The following is a 17,536-nucleotide window of genomic DNA, read 5'->3' as shown; positions in this document are numbered from 1 at the left end:
ACAGAGAAAAGAAAGGCATCTTGTAGCTAGGGCTTTGAGGGATGTGTAGGAGTTTGCCAGGTATGGGTGGTGGGGCAAGAGCATGTGAGGCAGAAATTAGAGCAGGTGCTAAGTTTTAGAGATAGCAAAGTACATGTATGTTTGGGCCATGTTCTGGAGCACTCTGGGTCTAGAGCAAGGCGACACACTTACTCTGCACCTACTGTGTGCCAGGCATTTTACTCCATTAGCTCATTGTATACATGCACACACCTATAAAGTAGGCGCTGTTATTACAGTCATCTCAGAGGAATGGAGAGGAAACTAAGGCTTGAGGAGATGAAGTCACCAGGCCCATAAGTGGTAGAGCAGAGATTCAAACCCATGAAACTGAGAACAAAGAAGTTAAAAATCTTCCCTGGGCTAGAAGAAAAAAAATGAGATAAGATTTGCTAACTGCAGGTATGCATACTCAGCACAATCAACTGTTGTTTAAAACTAACCAGGTCTTTCTGTCCCTTCTTAGTATAGGAGTGAGCTGTCTTTCCCAGGATGTCAAGGTCCAGACGTCAAGAAAAAAGAAAAAGGAGAGGCCGGCCCCATGGCCGAGTGGTTAAGTTCATGCACTCTGCTGCGGTGGCCCAGGGTTTCGCTGGTTTGCATGCTGGGCGCGGACATGACGCCACTCGTCCCACATGCCACAACCAGAAGGACCCACAACTAAAATATACAACTATGTACTGGGGGGCTTTGGGGAGATAAAGCAGAAAGAAAAAAAAAGAAGATTGGCCACAGTTGTTAGCTCAGGTGCCAATCTTGAAAAAAAAAAAGAAGAAAAAAAAAGAAAAAAAGGAGATTCAGCCTCACAAAGCTAAACGCAGGCTGAGGATGAAAACTAGCCAGAAAAGTGAAGATAAAGAAAGAGAGATTCAGTGCTCAAGACCAAACAGGCTGAAGACGCCAGCCAGCACAGCCACATGCTCCCCCTCCCCTACCTAAAACCCCAAATAAAAACCCCTCCCTTTTTCCCTTCAAGGAGGTGGATCTGAGTTCTAGCTCCCATCTCCTCGTCTGACTGCCTTTTGATAATAAACCTCTTTCCTTGCCACAAGCCTGACGTTTCAGTTAACTGACCTTCCTGTGCATTGGGTAGCAAGCCTGTGTTTGTGTTCGATAACACCCAGGTGGGTCTGATTCCAGATCCAGCCTGTGGAAGGACTGACTGCCTGGCTCACGTGGATACCCTTCCCGCCCCAAAGAATCTCATTCAGCCTTTTTACCTATGGCAGCCACTACAAGAAAAATCACATTCCATCAAACTTTTTGACAGTTGCCCATGCCCAGGAAGGACTGGACTGTCACCCATGGGAGTGAGCTCCCCATCTTTGGAGGTATACAAAAGAAATCAAGACAGAATCGGAAAGGTCTGATGCAGATCAGCCTGCCCACTCTTCAGTATTTGGGTTGTTCAAGCCCAACTTCCTCCCTGGTCAGTGTGTAACAGTCTCTGGCCACATGCTGTCTAATGTTCTGGCTCTCCACTTCCTCTTTTTCTTTTGGGCCTGGCATCCTTCCTCTATCCTGGTCCCTTCCCCTTGGCGGCCTTCCCTGTGTCCTGGCTGCCTGTGGTTTCTTGTATTACTGCTCTGAGCAATAATGACAGTGGGAGCATCTGTGTCAGACTGTCTCCCCCACCTCAGGATGGGAGCTTGTTGAAGGCCAGACCCGGCAGAGGCCTCTCCGGGGCCTGGCCTTTGCAGGACAAGGCTGGGCATCCAGGAAGTGCATTATAAAGACTCGTAGAATGGAGGTGAAAAGCCCATTCATCCGCCATTCTTTCATTCATTTATTCCTTCATGTATATTTATTGACTGGGTCAGGACTCGAACCCAGGACCCTTCTGAATGAAGTCCATGATCTTCCTCTGCCCAAAGCTGTGAGTTATGATTGTCGGTATTAATTGTAGCTGGCCATAAAGGGCCCTGGGGTTTCATGATGTGTCTCCAGCAGGGGGTCTGACTGGGGGCAGGGTCCCTCCTTAGGCCTCTGGGGGCTGATGTTCTGAGTGTTCTGAAGCCCTGAGGTTTTCCTGTCCCATAGCGTGCCCCAGCTGGGGCCCCTGGGCTGAGGAGTGTGGGGAGCATCTCCTCAGAGATGAAGAAGAATCTGGGGAGCATTTCTGAAATCCCAGGCGTTGGATTCAGGTCACCATCCTCCTGCCTTCGTCCACCCCCAGCTCCATGCCTGTTTCAAGGTCGCCAGTCCCCAGAGGGGTCAGACCATGGCGTTTGTGGGGAAAATGGAACCCTCGGCCCTCAGGACTGCCAGATGCTCTCATCTTCTTCACCTGACAATTCTTTTCTCTTTTTAGCATTTTTGTTGAGATTAACATAGGCATGGTCAAGTTCACAAACGTCAAAAGTAGAGGCTGATGAGGGTGATGACCTTCCAGTCTGGATCTAGCACATTCCCAGCCTCTGGCAGTTGTTGGACACTCCAGGTGATTCTCCTGTCCCCCAAGGCGACCACTGCCCTGACCTCTGTTGCTGTAGGTGAGTTTTTGCCTGGGTTTGAACTTCATATAAATGGGATCACACAGGTGTTCGCTCTTACACCTTGCTTTTCATGCTCCTCATGTTGTGGTAAGGAGCAGGTATCTGCACTTCGTCAGGGCTGTGTAGTATTCCCGGGCACCACTGTTTCTTTTTATATTGTGGTAAAATATGTATAATATATAACTTACCATTTTAACCATTTTAAAGTATGTAATTCAGTGACATTTAGTACATTCACAATGCTGTGAAGCCCTCATTAACATCTAGCTCCAGAACACTTTCATCCCCTTAAAAGGAGACCGGGTCCCCAAGAGCAGTCACTCCCCAGCCTCCCTCCCTCCCTCCAGCCCTGGCAGCCACTCCTCTGCTTTCTGTCCCTATGGATTTGCCTGTTCTGGACATTGCACACACTGTGTGGCCCTTCCTGTCTGGCTCCCTCCACTCAGCATGATGTTTTCCGGGTTCCACATTGTATTGGGGTGAGCACCTCATTCCTTTGTATGGGTGGACTACAGTGTGTTCACCCAGTCCTCTGTCAGCAGACGTTTGGGTTGCTTCCCACTTGTCATTGATGTGAACAGTTCTGCTGTGAACATTGGAGCGGAGGTTTTTCTTGAGTACCAGCTTTTGGTTCTCTTGAGTCTCCACATAGGAGTGGCGTTGCTGGGTCATATGGTAACTCTATGTTTAGCTTTTTGAAGAACTTCCAGACTGTTTTCCACAGCGGCTGCACCATCTTACCTCCCCACCGGCAGGGAATGAGGGTTCTAACATCCTACATCCTTGCAAATGCTTGGGGTTTTGTTCTTATTATAACCACTGAGTACCAATTTTTCTCCATTTGTTCATTTCACCTGTTGGCGGGCATGTGGGCTGTTTCCAGTTTCGGCTATTCTGGATAAAGCTGCTTCGAGCCTTTCCGTCCACGTCTTTTGATGAATATCCCCTTTCTCCCTGAGTAAATGCCCAGGGGTGGACTGGGTGCATCGTGGGGGTAAGGCTGTTTCCCCAGCGCCTTCAGAGGGAGGCTGTGCCACCCAATGTCCTCACCAACTTAGGTTTCAGCCCTTTTAATATTTGCCTTTTTCCCCTCCTTCCCCCGCCTGACTCACCAACTCACCATATTCCTTAAACACATGTGTTAACAACACTCTTGTTCTGAGTGCTGTGAAGGCAAACACAGCTGCTGGTCTTGGGTGCAACTCACTTCCAGTCGGGGACAGGAGGCAGCCGGAGGTCTCCCAGGGCCATATGCTTTATGTCTTAGTTCATCTCATCCTTGCAACCACTTGAGGCACAGGTTCTGAGCAAACATTTAATAAACGGGAAAGTGAGGTTCGGAAAGGCTGTGGGACAGACGCTGTGCCCAGCGCCCCCGGGCATCTGACTCCAGGTCCTGCAGCAGGTATTCATTCCTTCGCTCCTTTGTTCACTCACCCATTAGGTAAACACTTCCTAACAACTTTCCTGTGCTGGGTGCTGCTGGAGCTCCCAAGAGGTCTCAGTCCTTTTCCCAAGGAGACCTCAGTTTAGAGCTGGCTACAGATGCCCCCCAGCCCTGTGGACTCAGGCCTGGACTAGAGGGTGGGGCCTGGAGCTGTCTTGGGAGTGAGCGGTCTGTCTTGGAAGACAGGAAATGTATCCTGGAAAAAGGGACATTAGGGCTGGGCTTTTGAAGAGTGCACAGGAGTTCATTAGGCAGATGATACATTCATTAATTCGACAAATACCCCCCAGCCAAATCCTCTGTGCTGACCTCACCCCAGCCTGGTCCCAAGGAGTCGCCAGGTGGGGGGAGACAGAACCAGACACAGACTCCCCAAGGGGTTGTGGAAGAACTGGAAGGAGAGGTAGGAGCTGAAGGCGCCCCAGAGGGAAGAACATGGGGGTCTTCAGGGGGCCAGCAGGGGGTCTCCTGGGAGGAGGCTGTGGCTCCAATTCGCCCCCCAGAGCGGAAGGAGCTGGTGCTGAATGTTTTTGCTTTGAAATCTATTGATGGGGTTGCATGAGGCCTCAAAGAAATGCCTGGACCTGCTCCAAACCATCTCCCCACATCAGAGCCTCGGTTTCCCCAGGTGAGATATATGGGAGGAAAAACATATTGCCCCTTCCCCACAGGCCTTGGTGATGTGGCAGTGATAGAAGGATTTCAATCTGTGGCCTGTGGATGGAGGCCCATGCATTAGAGACAAGCAGGAACCTGTGAATGGAACAGGGGTGTCCCAACCAGACCTGGAGGGATCTAGGATGACTTCCCAGGGGAAGCAGCGCTTGAGTCAGGATTTGAGGGAGGAGGAGGAGTTGAGCAGAAGTGTGGGACAGCAAGAGGAGGAGGACATGAAGGAAGAGCATCTCCCGTGGGGAGGAGGGACAGCATGTGGAAAGGCCCTGGGGCCCCAATAGGCTGCGTGTGTTCGAAGACTACAAGAAGACCACAGTGGCTGGATGTGTGGCAAGGAGATGAGGCCACGGAGGTTGGTGGGGGTTGGGCCATGCAGGGCCTTCTAGTCACAGGAAGAGATGTGGGTTTTACTCTGAGGGCCATGGGGAGCAGAGGGGACACAGAAAGTGAACTGTAAAAATGACAGCGAGCTGGTGCCAAGCATTTTACGAGATTAACACGTATCCATCCCATTGTACAGGTGGGGAAACTGAGGACTAGAGAGGGTGAGTTATGTGCCCAGGACCACACAGACAGCACTTGCCAAACCCAGAATTTGAACCCAGATGCCCTCAGTTTTAGGGCCTGGGCTCTTAGACACCACGCCATGGGGCAAAAAGGAAAGGGGGATGGGAGCAGCCTGGGCGCCCCCTTGCAATCAGTTAACTCCGTAAACTCGCAAGGATGCGGTGAGGGGGGTAAGTGGAGGGAGGCTGCATTTTGTTCGTTTATAATCCAGTCCCCTCTGGGAACCCTCAGGCCCTTCCGCAATCCCCCAATTAGTGCAAGGACGCCCCCAGAAATGGCCACTCCCTCCCCTCTCCCGGGACAGGCTCAGGGTCCGGCCAAGCTCCACCCTCACGGGGGATTGGACGAGACAGAGCTCTGCACACCCAATAGAGGCTTCGGACAGAGTTCCCGCCCCTTCCTCTCCTCCCCTCCCATCCTCGCCCCGGCTGGAGAGCGAGAGCGGAGGGAGGCGACAGCCTGGACCGCTTTAGGTCCCTGGGGGCTGCAGAGGCCCACGAAATGGTACCACGAGCCACCACTGAGCGCGTCATTGTCAGAAATGACGTGCGTCCCTTCCATCCTCCCTTCCATACACAGGTATTGAGCGCCCACTGTGGCAGACTCTGTGCCCGGCCAGCGGCGGGCTCAGGACCTCCTAGCTCAGGGCTCTCAAGAGGGCCGAGAGCTCCCTAATCTTTGATACCAGATTCAGTCATTCAATTATTCCACTGAGCATCTATTTCTTGAGCACCTACTATACACCAGGTAATGGGGAGACGATGTCTTCTGAGACCCCTTCCTGTCTTCTAAGGAGCTTGCTGCCTGGATCGGGAAACAGACAAAGCTGGTATGATAAGAGGGACACGAGGTGCCAAGGGCCTAAAGGGGGTCTCCACCCAGCCTTGGGGGTCAGAAGTTTCCTGGAGGAGGGGGCATTTCAGCTGAGAACGGGAGAGGAAGCAGCTTATCCAAGAGAAGAGAGAGGCAGGAATGTTCCTGACGGTGGGAACAGCGCGTGCAAAGGCCAGCAGGCGAGGTGTGTCGGAGGAATTAAACGCTTCCCTGGAAGCCCAGTCTAGAGGAGGAGGATGCGACAGGAGATGGGGAGGCCCGGGGGCCAATCACCGCGCAAGAAGGGCCTTGTGGGCGGAGCCTCTCATTGGCCGCTAGCTGTGCTTTGAAGGGCTGCCGAGGCGGTTACACCCGCCCCGATCCAATCAGCGGCGGTCACAGGGGCGTGGTCAGGGGCGGAGCTGCACCTGTCTTTGGCACCCAGGTTCAGAGCCTGAGGCGACCTGTCTGGGCGGCTCCCAGGGGTGGGAGGAGGGTGGGGGGCGGGAGGGAGTAGGAGGGGACCCAGATGGGTCCCGGCCCTGTTTCCCACCCCCGTCCAGATCTGGACTCCTAGGCAGTGCTGTGTCCTGACAACCAGATCCGAACCAAGTCAGACGGTCACCATTGTACACACATCTCCTATCCCACTAAGGTCCCGGCCGTGAAACACAAGTTAAGGACAACACAGGGGTTAAGGGCGCAGACCCCACGCCTGGTGGGGTTCAAATCCCAGCTGTATCCCTCCCCAGGTGTGCGACCTCGCTGTGCCTCAGTTTCCCCATCGCTTGAGCCTGTGCAGTAACAGCCTCCACCTAGTAGGATCGCTATGGGGATTAAACAAGTAAAGCACTAGAGCAAGAAGCAGCCCCGGCACGTGCTAGACGCCCACCCGGTTAGTCTCGCAATTTATCGTGTTGCTTCAGCGGCCCCCTGGCCTGGGGTAGCTCTCTTGAGTAGACAGCTGACTGTGTTTTGGCTGGGGTCTTCCCAGGAAGGGTAGATCCACCCCCAGGCCTGTTTTCGGAATCACCGACTTTAACCCCAATAAAGCTGACTCCTGTTCCTGAAGGTAATGAAGCATCAATTCACATGGACTTTGCATTCCCCTTTTGCATCCTGGAGCCAAAGTGTGTATGTAGCTTGGTCTCAAACATTTCCTTAGGACCCTGGCGTGCTTGGGACCCCGGCCGGGGCTCCAAGGGTCGGAGACAGCCCTGCATGACAGCGCCTTTGTGGTAGTCCTAGAGACATTAGAGGCTGCAGCCCTGGGTTCGAGCCCAGCTGGCCTCACACTGCCTGGGCAGTCTGAGCACACGCCTTGGCCGTTTCCTCGTTGTCAAAGGTGACAGCATTGAAGCCCCTGCTTGGAGCGTTCCCAGCCCTCCACCCGGTCTGGATGCGAGTCCAGGGGTCTCCAGCCAGTCTGGAGTGGGGAAGCAGGGCGTGGAGAGGTGGCATGAATGAAGGTGCAGCCCTGAGCTGGGGCACGTTGAGGGGCTTAGCTGGGGGCAGTGGTGGCAGCAGGGGCCTGGAGGCTGGAGAGGGCAGAGTCTTAGGGTTCCTGCTGGCCCTTCCCCTGAGCTGGACCCAGGCCTGATGGTGGACGAGTCTTCCACGCTCCTGGGATTCTTATGTTGGGCATAGCAGTACCCTGGCTCCCAGCGTCACTCCTTCGTGCCTCAGTTTCCTCAGCTGTAAAATGGAAATGATTATACACACCTGGGGAGATGGTGCCTGAGTAGGGTACACAGGAAGAGCTCAATAATTATTGAAAGAGAGCCCTTGCTTTTTCGTTTTCTAAAACCATCATTTTAGGGGACTTGGCAGAAGGAGAGCCAGTAGAGTGTAGGGGTTGAGGGCCCCAGCTGGGCTGCCTGGGTTCAAATCCCCGCTCAGATACTTGCCTGCTGTGTGACCTTGGGTGCCTGACTTCATGTTTTCATTCTCAGCTTCCCCATCTGTAAAAGTCTTTACGGGGATTAAACGAGCGCACATTTGTGGAGTTCTGCCCAGCGCCTGGCACACTGCAGGCGCTTGTTAAATAAAATAACTTCCCTCCAGAGGGTCCCAGGCTCCAGGAGGCCCGCCAGCCCTGGGATCGCCCATTGGCCCGGTGCTGCCCCTGCTGGTCACTCCGGGGACTTGAGGCTGAGTCCCCCAGCTCCCAGCCTGGAGCCCTGCCCCCCACTTTGTCTGGACCTGTCCCATCCCTTTGCCCCCTTATATGTCCCGCCTCATCTCACCCTCTTGACCAATTGCTGTCTTTTATTATCCGCTCTTCCCAGGCCAATCCAATCCGTTCGCTTCCTCCAGTTAAGCTGTGCTTTCCAGTCTGCAGGTCAGGACCTGGAACTTGCAAGGGGTCAGCGCTGCCCTCATACCATTAGTTCTCTAGGAAACAATTGTTTTTTATCCTCGTTTTATAGGCAATAAACCAAGATTGCCCTGATCGATTTCTATTTGTCGCCGCCGGCATGAGGGTCACAACCAGGTCCAAGAGGAGGTCCAGCCTCAGAGCAGTTGCCCTCGCCATGACCTCTGCCCAGAATGCCCTTCCTCCGCTTCCCACTGGGCCTGGTGAGACCTCCTTGCTCTCCAGCTGCCCCTCCTCCAGGAAACTTTTCCTAACATCCCAGTAAGAGCCCCCTTCCCCGCTAGCCCCTCTCCCTTCCTGCGTCCCAGTCCTGACCTCAGAGATGGGGTTCTGTTGCCCCACACCCGCCTCCCAGACTCCAAGTAGGACCCCTGAGCTTGGGCATGGCATGGACATGGGTATGGATCCAGGCTGTGTTCACTGAATGAATGAATGATTACACGAACATGTGTGTCGCAGAAACGACCTATTCTGAGAGTTGGGCCAACCTCACTTCATATCCCAGCCTTGCCTCTCCAACCTCTCAGAAACTCAGTCTTCCCATCTGTAATGAGCACAATATCACACCCTCCTTGGGTAGTAAAGGATTAAGGGAAATAGCATATGTGGGGCACCCAGCACATTGCCAAGCACACAGTAGGCCTTCAGGAACCACGTGAGTACTCTTCTCCTCTCCAATCATGAGATCCTTGAACGCAGGACTCACGTCCTACCTCTCCTCAAGTGCTCCCTCACCCCTACCCTGCCCCAGTACCCAAGGCCACGGACGACAGAAGTGTCGGGGAAGAAGAACGCATATGAGTTCCATGTTCCCTGCGCTTACCGTCACCTGCTGCCCTGACAAAAGGGACAGGAGTTGGGGATGGACAAACATGTGGAGCATGGACCCCTTGGTTTGAAGTCTTGGTTTTGGTCTTGAAAGCCAAATGGCCCTTTACCCTCTGTCTACACTCAGTCCCATGTGGCCACACTCCATCTCATGTTGATATCTATCCCGTTTGTGTCACCAGCCCAACCTCTCCCCAGAGCTTCAGGCTCAAATATCCAACTGCTCTGGGCATTCCCACTGGGTGCCTTGTAGGCCTTTCAAATTCAGCAAGTCCAAAGCACAGCTCTTGGTTTCCTGCCCTGAGATCCGCCGCTTCTCCAATTGGCATGGCAGATGGCTCCGCCATCACCCAGCTGCCCAGGCCCCAGGCCCTGGACTCATTCTTGTCACTTGTCTTTCCTTGCCCCGTCTATCCAGTCCTTCAGCAGGTCTTATAGACTCAGCCTCCAGTGTGACCCTGAGCTCTTCCTGCACTCCCGCGGGCCCTGCCATCTCCTGCCTGGATGCTGCCTTGGCCTCCTGCCACTTATACTCCTGTCCTGGCCCTCCCTGCTCCCTGGGCAGCCTCAGAGGGATTCTTAAAATCGTAAGTCGGATCATGTCCCTCCTCTGCTCAAAACCCTCCCATGGCTCCCATCACCCTTCAAGTAAAACCTATACTCCTCTCTGTGGCCAGGAGACCCCACGTAGTCTGTACCCCTGCCAGCCTGCTCACGTCCTCATTCCTCTATCCTTCTTTCACTCCAACATGTACTGACTCATTCACATTTATGAAGCACCTACTGTGTGCTGACATACAGGGCACAGGGCAGTCACCCCCCCCCCAACCAGTGCAGTAGGAGCATCAGAGAGGGGTCTGGGGGTTGGGGGAAATGGATGCATGCAAGGCTTCAGAGGCCACAAGATGCCCATGGAGCCTCAGGTCCTGCTGGGCCCATGTCCTGCTCCAAAGAGTTGAGGTCCCATCTTTCCCTTTTACTCACAGTCTCCCTCTCTCAGTCTCTCTCTCTCTCTCTCCATCTCATACCCCCCAGGCCCCTCACAGCCCCCGCCCATCTACCCCCTCTCTCACTCTGCTCCAGCCACACCAACCTCCTCAGTCTTCCTCCAACACACCAGGCACCGTCCCACCTCAGGGCCTTTGCACCTGCTTGCCATCTGTCTTGAATGCCCCTCCCTCATCTCCCCCGCTGCCTGGCTTCTTCTCCTCCTTTGAGTCTCAGCTCATGTGCTGCTTTCTCCAGGAGGCACTTACCCACTCCTCCACCATTCCTCTCTGTCAGGGGACCCTCCCTGGTTTCTTCATCATTTTCGTTGACTTCCTCCGGGCATGCTTACTTGTTTGTTGCTAATTCTTGTGCTAGAGACCGTGTCACTTGATGGAACCTGGTGACAAGAGTAGTCGCCAACATCCAGATGGTGCCAACAAATGTTTGCGGAATAAATTGATTGGCATCTGATTCATATCTGTCCCTTCTGTGGAGCTTTGCACAGTGCCAGAAATGTAGGATGTACCCAGTAAGGATTAGGAATTTATTTGAAGACCAAGCAGGGTTGCCCTGGGTTGAGGCTTCTGGAGGAATTTCTGCTCATTCCCCATTAAAAAGCTGAGCTCAGCTGATGTTATAGAGGGAGCACTTTGTCACCCAAAGCCCAGATGTCTCCATAGCTGCTCTTGGCATGGGGGATGGGCAAGTTTTGATAAAAGCAGCGTCCCTGGGGATGGTTAGGAGCTCAGATGACTGGGAAGGGTGTGTGGCATTTGCTGTGTGTGTGTGTGTGTGGTTTTCCTCAGTTGTGTACCATTTCCCATCACTTCTCTGTCAATGATTGTTCCCTGTGGATTTCATAGGATGGTGGAGGGAGAGCAAGACATAGGAAGCCAAGAGAGAAGAGAGGTGGAAAGACAGAGAGAGAGAGAGAGTCTGAGAGAGTTTGCAAAAGACACGAATGTAGATGCATAGTGCGGAGAGCCAGGAGAAGAGGGAGCCGCCGAGAAGAGAAGGCAGGAGAAAGACGGAGGCAGCGTAGCATAATCAAATGGAGAGATGAGATGGCTCAAATAAATAACTTTGGAATGAGCTGAGCTGTTGGTGGGAGCGAAATGGGGTGTCAGGGCTTAAAAATTAAGTGGATCTGAGTGATCAATTTATTAAGGGCTTTGGTGGAAGAAGAGAGATGAGGTGTGGGTAAGAGAGACAGAGAACGGGAGAGACCAATGCATATCAAACATATCGAGAGAATGTAGCTCACACGAACAGATCAAAGATGAAAAGTTATATGGGCGTCCCATTGATGAGGAAATGATTTGCTAAAATTCACCACCCATGTGTGATAAAAGAAAAAAATCTCAGCAAAATAGAGATAGAAATAGACCTCTTCAACTTGATTTTCTATTAAAAACCTCCAGCAGATATCATATTTAATGGCGAAAATTGAAATATTCTCTTTAGGATGGGGAACAGGCAAGGATGCCTGTTATTATGGTGTCTGAGATTGTACTGGGGCCCTGGCCTGTGCAATAAGATGGGAAAAAGAAACGAAAGGTCCAAGGACTGGAAAGGAAGAAATGAAAGTATCTTTATTTACAGGTAATGTCATTATATACAACAAAAACTCCAAAGAATCTGCAGATATAATTATTGGATTTATAAAGGGTGAGTAAAGCTCATTATATGTTAGGACCAATTGCATTCTATGCTCCTACATCTAACAAGTAAAAAAATGGAATCTTAAAAAAGGCCATTTATGTGTAGCATCAAATATACAAAGCATCTAGAAACAAATCTAAAAAAGAAAGATGTGCCACGTTTTTATGGAGAATGTTGTAAACTTTATTGAAAGATAAATAAATGGAAAGATTCATTGTAGTCACACTTTGGAAGAGTCAATGTCACAAAAAGTGCTGATTCTCCCTGTTTGGTTTATAAATTCAACGAAATTCCAATCAAAGTCCCAACCAGGTTTCTCCATGGAACCCAACAAGCTGAGAAAAAGGCGAAGAATAACGCAGATGTTCCTGAAGAAAGAGAACAAGATGGGTGACTGGCATAATGCACAAATCAAGGATTGAATAACGCTTCGGAACAGGGACAAATAGCCCTGGGGCAGGAGAGGGAGCCAGAACAGACCCCCAGGAGGGGCAGACGTCCTGCAGCACTGTGTACATTCTGGTTGGCGTGTGCCCACCGTTAAGTCCATACGTGCACAAAAACTTGCTTTCTAACAATTTCCTTAAAGGGTATTGGGACAATTGATTGTCCACACGGAAAAATATGCAATTGGACCGTATCTCACTCCACACTCCCAAGTGAGTTCCAAGAGAGGCCGAGATTTGATTGTAAATGACAAAATTCTAAAACTGTAGCAGATGCTGTGAGAATATCTTTATGATGCTGAGACAGGAAGGAATTCCTTACACAAGACACAGTCTGTGTTCATCACAAGGAAAAAAAATTCTGTAACTATGTGTGATGACAGATGTTACCTAGACTCATGTGGTGATCATTTTGCAATATATACAAATATCAAATCATATGTTGTACACCTGAAACTCATATAATGTGTGTCAATTATATCTCAATTTAAAAAAAAGACAGTGTGCATACTGTAAAGGAAAAGATTGGTCAAGGTGAAGAATTTAAAATTAAATCCATAGAGACAGAAAGCAGATTAGTTGTGGCCAAGGGCTGGAGGAGGAGGGATGGGGAGTGACTGCTAACAGGTACCAGCTCTCCTTTTGGAGCGATGGGAATGTTCTGGAACTAGATAGCGGTAGTGGTTGCACAACTTGCAAATGTACTAAATGCCACTGAATTGTCCTTTTTAAATGGTTAAAAAAAGAAAAGAAAAGAAAGAAAAAGAAAAGAAAGAAAATGAATTTAAAATTAAGAGCTTCCTAGACCCTCCCTCCACAGGAGGTGGAGCATAATTCCCTGCCCTTGAAGGTGGGTTGGACTTAGTGATTTGCTTACAAAGAACACAGTAGGGAAAGAGAAAAATAATAATTGACAGTGGATAAACTTGGCAGACAGAGCCAGCCCTAGCAGTTAAGTTCGGCGTGCTCCGCTTCAGCAGCCCAGGTCCAGTTCCCGGTCTCGGAACCACACCACTCATCTGTCAGTAGCCAACTAGAATACACAACTATGTACTGGGGCTCTGCGAGGGAAAAGTAAGAAAAAGGAGGAAGATTGGCAACAGATGTTAGCGATATTAGCTTAGGATGAATCTTCCCCTGCAAAAAACAAAAACAAAACAAAACAAAAAACTTGGCAGACAGCACCTTAGCCAGGTGATCAAAGTTAACATCTCTGTGATGTCATGTGGGCATCAGGACCTCTGGTATGATGTGACAAGGAGGGAACCCCATCTCTGTGATCTTCTCCCCCAAACTCTATAACCCCAGTCTAGCAATGAGAAAACATTAAATAAACCAAAATCAAGGGACTTTGTACAAAATACCTGACCAGTACTCTTCAAAAGTTTCAAGGTCACGAAAAATAAGGAAAGACTTTACTCACAGATAAGAGGAAACCAAGGAGATGAGATGACTAAATGCAATGTAGGATCCTGAATTAGATTCTGGACTAGAAAGAGAACATTAGTGGAAAAACTAGTGAAATGTAAAGTCTGCAATTTCACTAATAATGTGTCAGTGTTCATGTTTTCCTACGGACATGTGACCACATGTAAGATGCTATCATTAGGGAAGCTGGGTGAGAGCATACAGGAATGCTCTGTTCCTTTTACAGCTCAGCACCTCTGCAACTTTTCTGTATGTCTAAAATTTTCCCAAAATAAAAAGGTTATATTAAAAAAAAAAGCCTCCATTAAGAAAAGGACACCATAAATAGAATGAGAACAAGCCACAAAATTGGAGATTTTTACAACACATGAAACCAACAAAGGATTCATATCTAATATGGACAAAGAAGTACAAATCAAGAGGAAAAGACAGTCAAATTTAAAAAAATGAATAAAAGACTTGAACAGGCATTTCACCCTAAGAAGAAATCAATAATCGCATAACAAGTTCCACCTCATGAACAATCAGAGGGCAAATCAAAACCAAAATGAGGCACCACTTCACCCCCTCCACCTCAGCACAAGTCAAAAAACGTGGACACCTGGACAATCCAAAGCGTTGGCAAGGACGTGGAACAACTGAGTTCTTATGTGATGCTGGTACAATGTAAATTGCTGGAGCCACATGGAAAAACAATTTGATGTTGTCTTGTGCAGCTGAGCGTGTGGCTGTCCTATGATCCAGCTGTCCTGACCTGTGTGCGCCTGCCTACATTTCTGAGAATGGTCATAAAAGCTTTATTTGTAATAAACTCCAAGTGTAAACAATCTTAAGGTCCACCAACTGGAGAATAGATAAATAATCAATGGTGTACGCATCCAGAGGAATACTATATGGCAGTGAAAAATGCTTGCATTACAGCCACCCACAGAAACTCAGATGAGTATCAGCAGGATCCTGTTCAGCAAACAAAACAGGTTAGTAAAGCACGTGAACATTTTATTTTAGTTACATAAAGTTCAAAAATATGCAAAACTAAACCATGTATTGTTTGCTGACAAATAATACGTGGTAAAACTGTAAGGAAAATTAAGGGAATAAAAAACAAAATCTGGGATAGTTCTTCTTTCTGAGGGGAGAGACTAAGAAATAGGGGAGAAGCCCGTGGGTCTTCCGCTGTGATGGCTGTGCTCTTTCCTCGAGCCTGTGGTTGCTGCTCCTTATTCTTTGCACATAGCTAATGGGTATGTAAGAAACATTTAAAAAGCCTGAGAGTTACAGTGATGGCTAACATGCATTACGATTCCAAGGGATTTCAGGTGTCAACTTACATAATATCTCTGCAACTCTGTGAGGCAAGTCCTTTTATCTTCCTCACTCTACACAGAGGGGAACGGAGGCACAGTGGTCACATGACTTGCCCAAAGGCATGCTGGTGCCTAGCAACAGAGTTGGGTTCTGAACACAGGCCTCACTTGCAACTATTCCATGTGCACTCCCCGTTTATGAACTCCTTCCTGTGTGCTGCGCCCAGGGGGCTCTGTGGGGCTCAGCCTCTGGCGCTGTTCTAGGCACTGGAGATACACAGTCAACAGGTTTGCAGGGCTCTGTGCCACATGGAACTGCCCAGCTGGATACGTGGGGAATGCTGGGGAGCGGAGATGTGGGGGGTCAGGGCCAGACCAGAGGAAGAGTTTGGGGGCTGGGGGAGTCCAGACGGTAGAGCAAAGGCTCAGTATGAGAGAGTCAGGGAACGCTTCCTGGAGCAGAGAATGTTCAAACTGGGCATTGATGAGTGAATAGGAGTTTGCCAGTTACACAAGGGAGTGAAGGACGGGATCCAGTCTGAGTGTGTGCAAAGATCCACAGGCTGAGTGGCTTGGAGAGAGTGAAACAGAGACACAGAGAGCGACCTAGACAGGACGTGGCAGAGACACAGAAAGACTGGGCAGAGAGAGGCTCAGAGGGAGACACGTGACCGCGATATGGGGAGACAAAGAGTCAAAGGAACAGAGACACCCAGGGAGAGAAAGACATAGAGAAAGAGAGGCAAAGAGACAGATGCAGACGTAGAGACACAGGAACAGAGATACTCAGGGAGAGCAGAGAGACAGCAAAGGACTGGAGAGCCGGAGGACCCACAGAGAGACTCAAGGAGAGACGAGAACACGCAGAACCGGAAGGGAACCTGCGTAGAGGCTGCTCTCCGTCCCCGCACTCGGGGAGCTCTGGGGGCAGGGAACCCCCGCCCGGCTCAGGCCCTTTAAAGCTCCCCCAGCCTGCGGCGCCCCCGCCCCATCAGGCGTCCCGGGCTCCGCCCACCCGCCGCGCGTCAGCGCCGCGTCAGGAGCTGTCCGCACCCCCGGTGCTGAACCAAGATGGCCGGCGGCGGAGGCCGGGCCCCGGCGTGAGCCGAGCGCGTGCTGCAGCTCCGGCCACGACCCAGCCCAGTGCCCACTGAGCCCGACCCGACAAAGCCGGCCCGCCGGCGACTCCGGAGACATGTCTCTACTTTGCGTTGGAGGTAGGAGGCGAGGTTGCGGGGCGGGGAACCCGTGTGGATCCGGACTGGGCTCGGGGTCCGTGTGTATGCGGCTGGGCTCCTGAGGGGGTGACCCGAGCACACGCGGCTGGACATTTGAGGAGGTAGACCTTGTAGACGCGTCCGAGCGCCTGAGGGGGTGATCCGTGTAGTCGCAGCTGGGCTTTCAGGGGGTCCCGGTGGCCGGTGCTGGGGGTCGTGTGGACATGGCAGAACGCGGAGGCCCATGTGCACGCCAGGAGGCATTTGGGGCTCTATCTGGAAACGATCTAGACTGGGACATATGTGTAGAGCGAGTTATTAGGGGGTCCGTGTGGAAGCGGCTGGGCTGGGTAGAATCCTACAAGGTACTTGGAAGGAGTCCTGTGCTGTGGCTGGGCTGCGGGTCCCCTCGGACGCGGACTGGGCGTAGAATTCAAGGAGGAGTGCAGGCGGAGGGGTCTCCAAACCCCGAGCGTGTCAGATTTGGGTAAGGGGGCCTGGCCATCTGCACAGCGCGAGCTCTGGGAATCCCCCAGACCTGGGCGTGGAGATGACTGCGAAGGGGCTGAGGAGCCCCTCCCTACGTCCTGAGCGGGCTGCGACTGGGGGTTTGGGGGCGAACCTCCTGTTAACTCTTTGACTTCCCCAGTGGGGACCGGGGGACCCGCCTGTGGGCCTCCCCCTCCCCTCCCCCTCCAGCGCTCCAGAACGCGATTCCGGCCTTCTCCGCGGGGAGCCGACCCCTTGGCCGTGCAGTGCCCCCCTGCACTCTCCCGGGCCATCCTCACCTCACCCACTTTGCGCTGAAGGGAGGGAGGAAGAGGTGGGGTGGAGCTATTTTGGGGCCAGAACGCCATCTGCACCGAGGCCCACGCCCAGGCCCACGCTCTGCGTTGGGGTTGGAGGAGGGAGAGAGACTCTGGAGGGGCATGACCATTCCTCCCCAACCTCTGAGGCGGGGATGGGTGAGAAGCCAGCGCACCAGGACCCGGGCGTCCCGGGCACTCCTGCCGAGAACGCGGGCGCCGGGAGGCCTTGGGCGGCAGGGGTGGTGGCGAAAAGATATTCAAGGCTTGTAATCATCTCAGCCTTGGGTTTTAAGGACTGAGGTCCGCTCCTCGCACTCCTGCTCCCTCCAAGAAGGCTGGGGTGGGGGAACAGGTGTGTCGGCCAAGCCTGAGATTTCAGGCTTCCGGACGCCTTAGCCAACGGGCAGCGTACTGTGGGTGTGTGGGTGCGTATGAG

The 17,536-nt window shown here is 51.7% G+C and overlaps 1 protein-coding gene across 1 annotated transcript in view; it reads left to right on the top strand.

The window, feature by feature from the left end:
• The first annotated feature begins 16,269 nt into the window (after nt 1-16,269).
• The window catches only part of UNC13A (unc-13 homolog A), a 57,243-nt gene continuing 55,976 nt past the window's right edge, over nt 16,270-17,536 (top strand). Inside the window, exon 1 of the mRNA XM_046671949.1 lies at nt 16,270-16,291. Within this exon, the coding sequence (XP_046527905.1) occupies nt 16,270-16,291 (22 nt within the window). The remainder of the gene's footprint in view (nt 16,292-17,536) is intronic.

The sequence above is a fragment of the Equus quagga genome, chromosome 9 (assembly GCF_021613505.1).
Source record: "Equus quagga isolate Etosha38 chromosome 9, UCLA_HA_Equagga_1.0, whole genome shotgun sequence".
NCBI lineage: Eukaryota > Metazoa > Chordata > Mammalia > Perissodactyla > Equidae > Equus > Equus quagga.
This window is presented reverse-complemented; position numbering and strand designations above follow the sequence as displayed.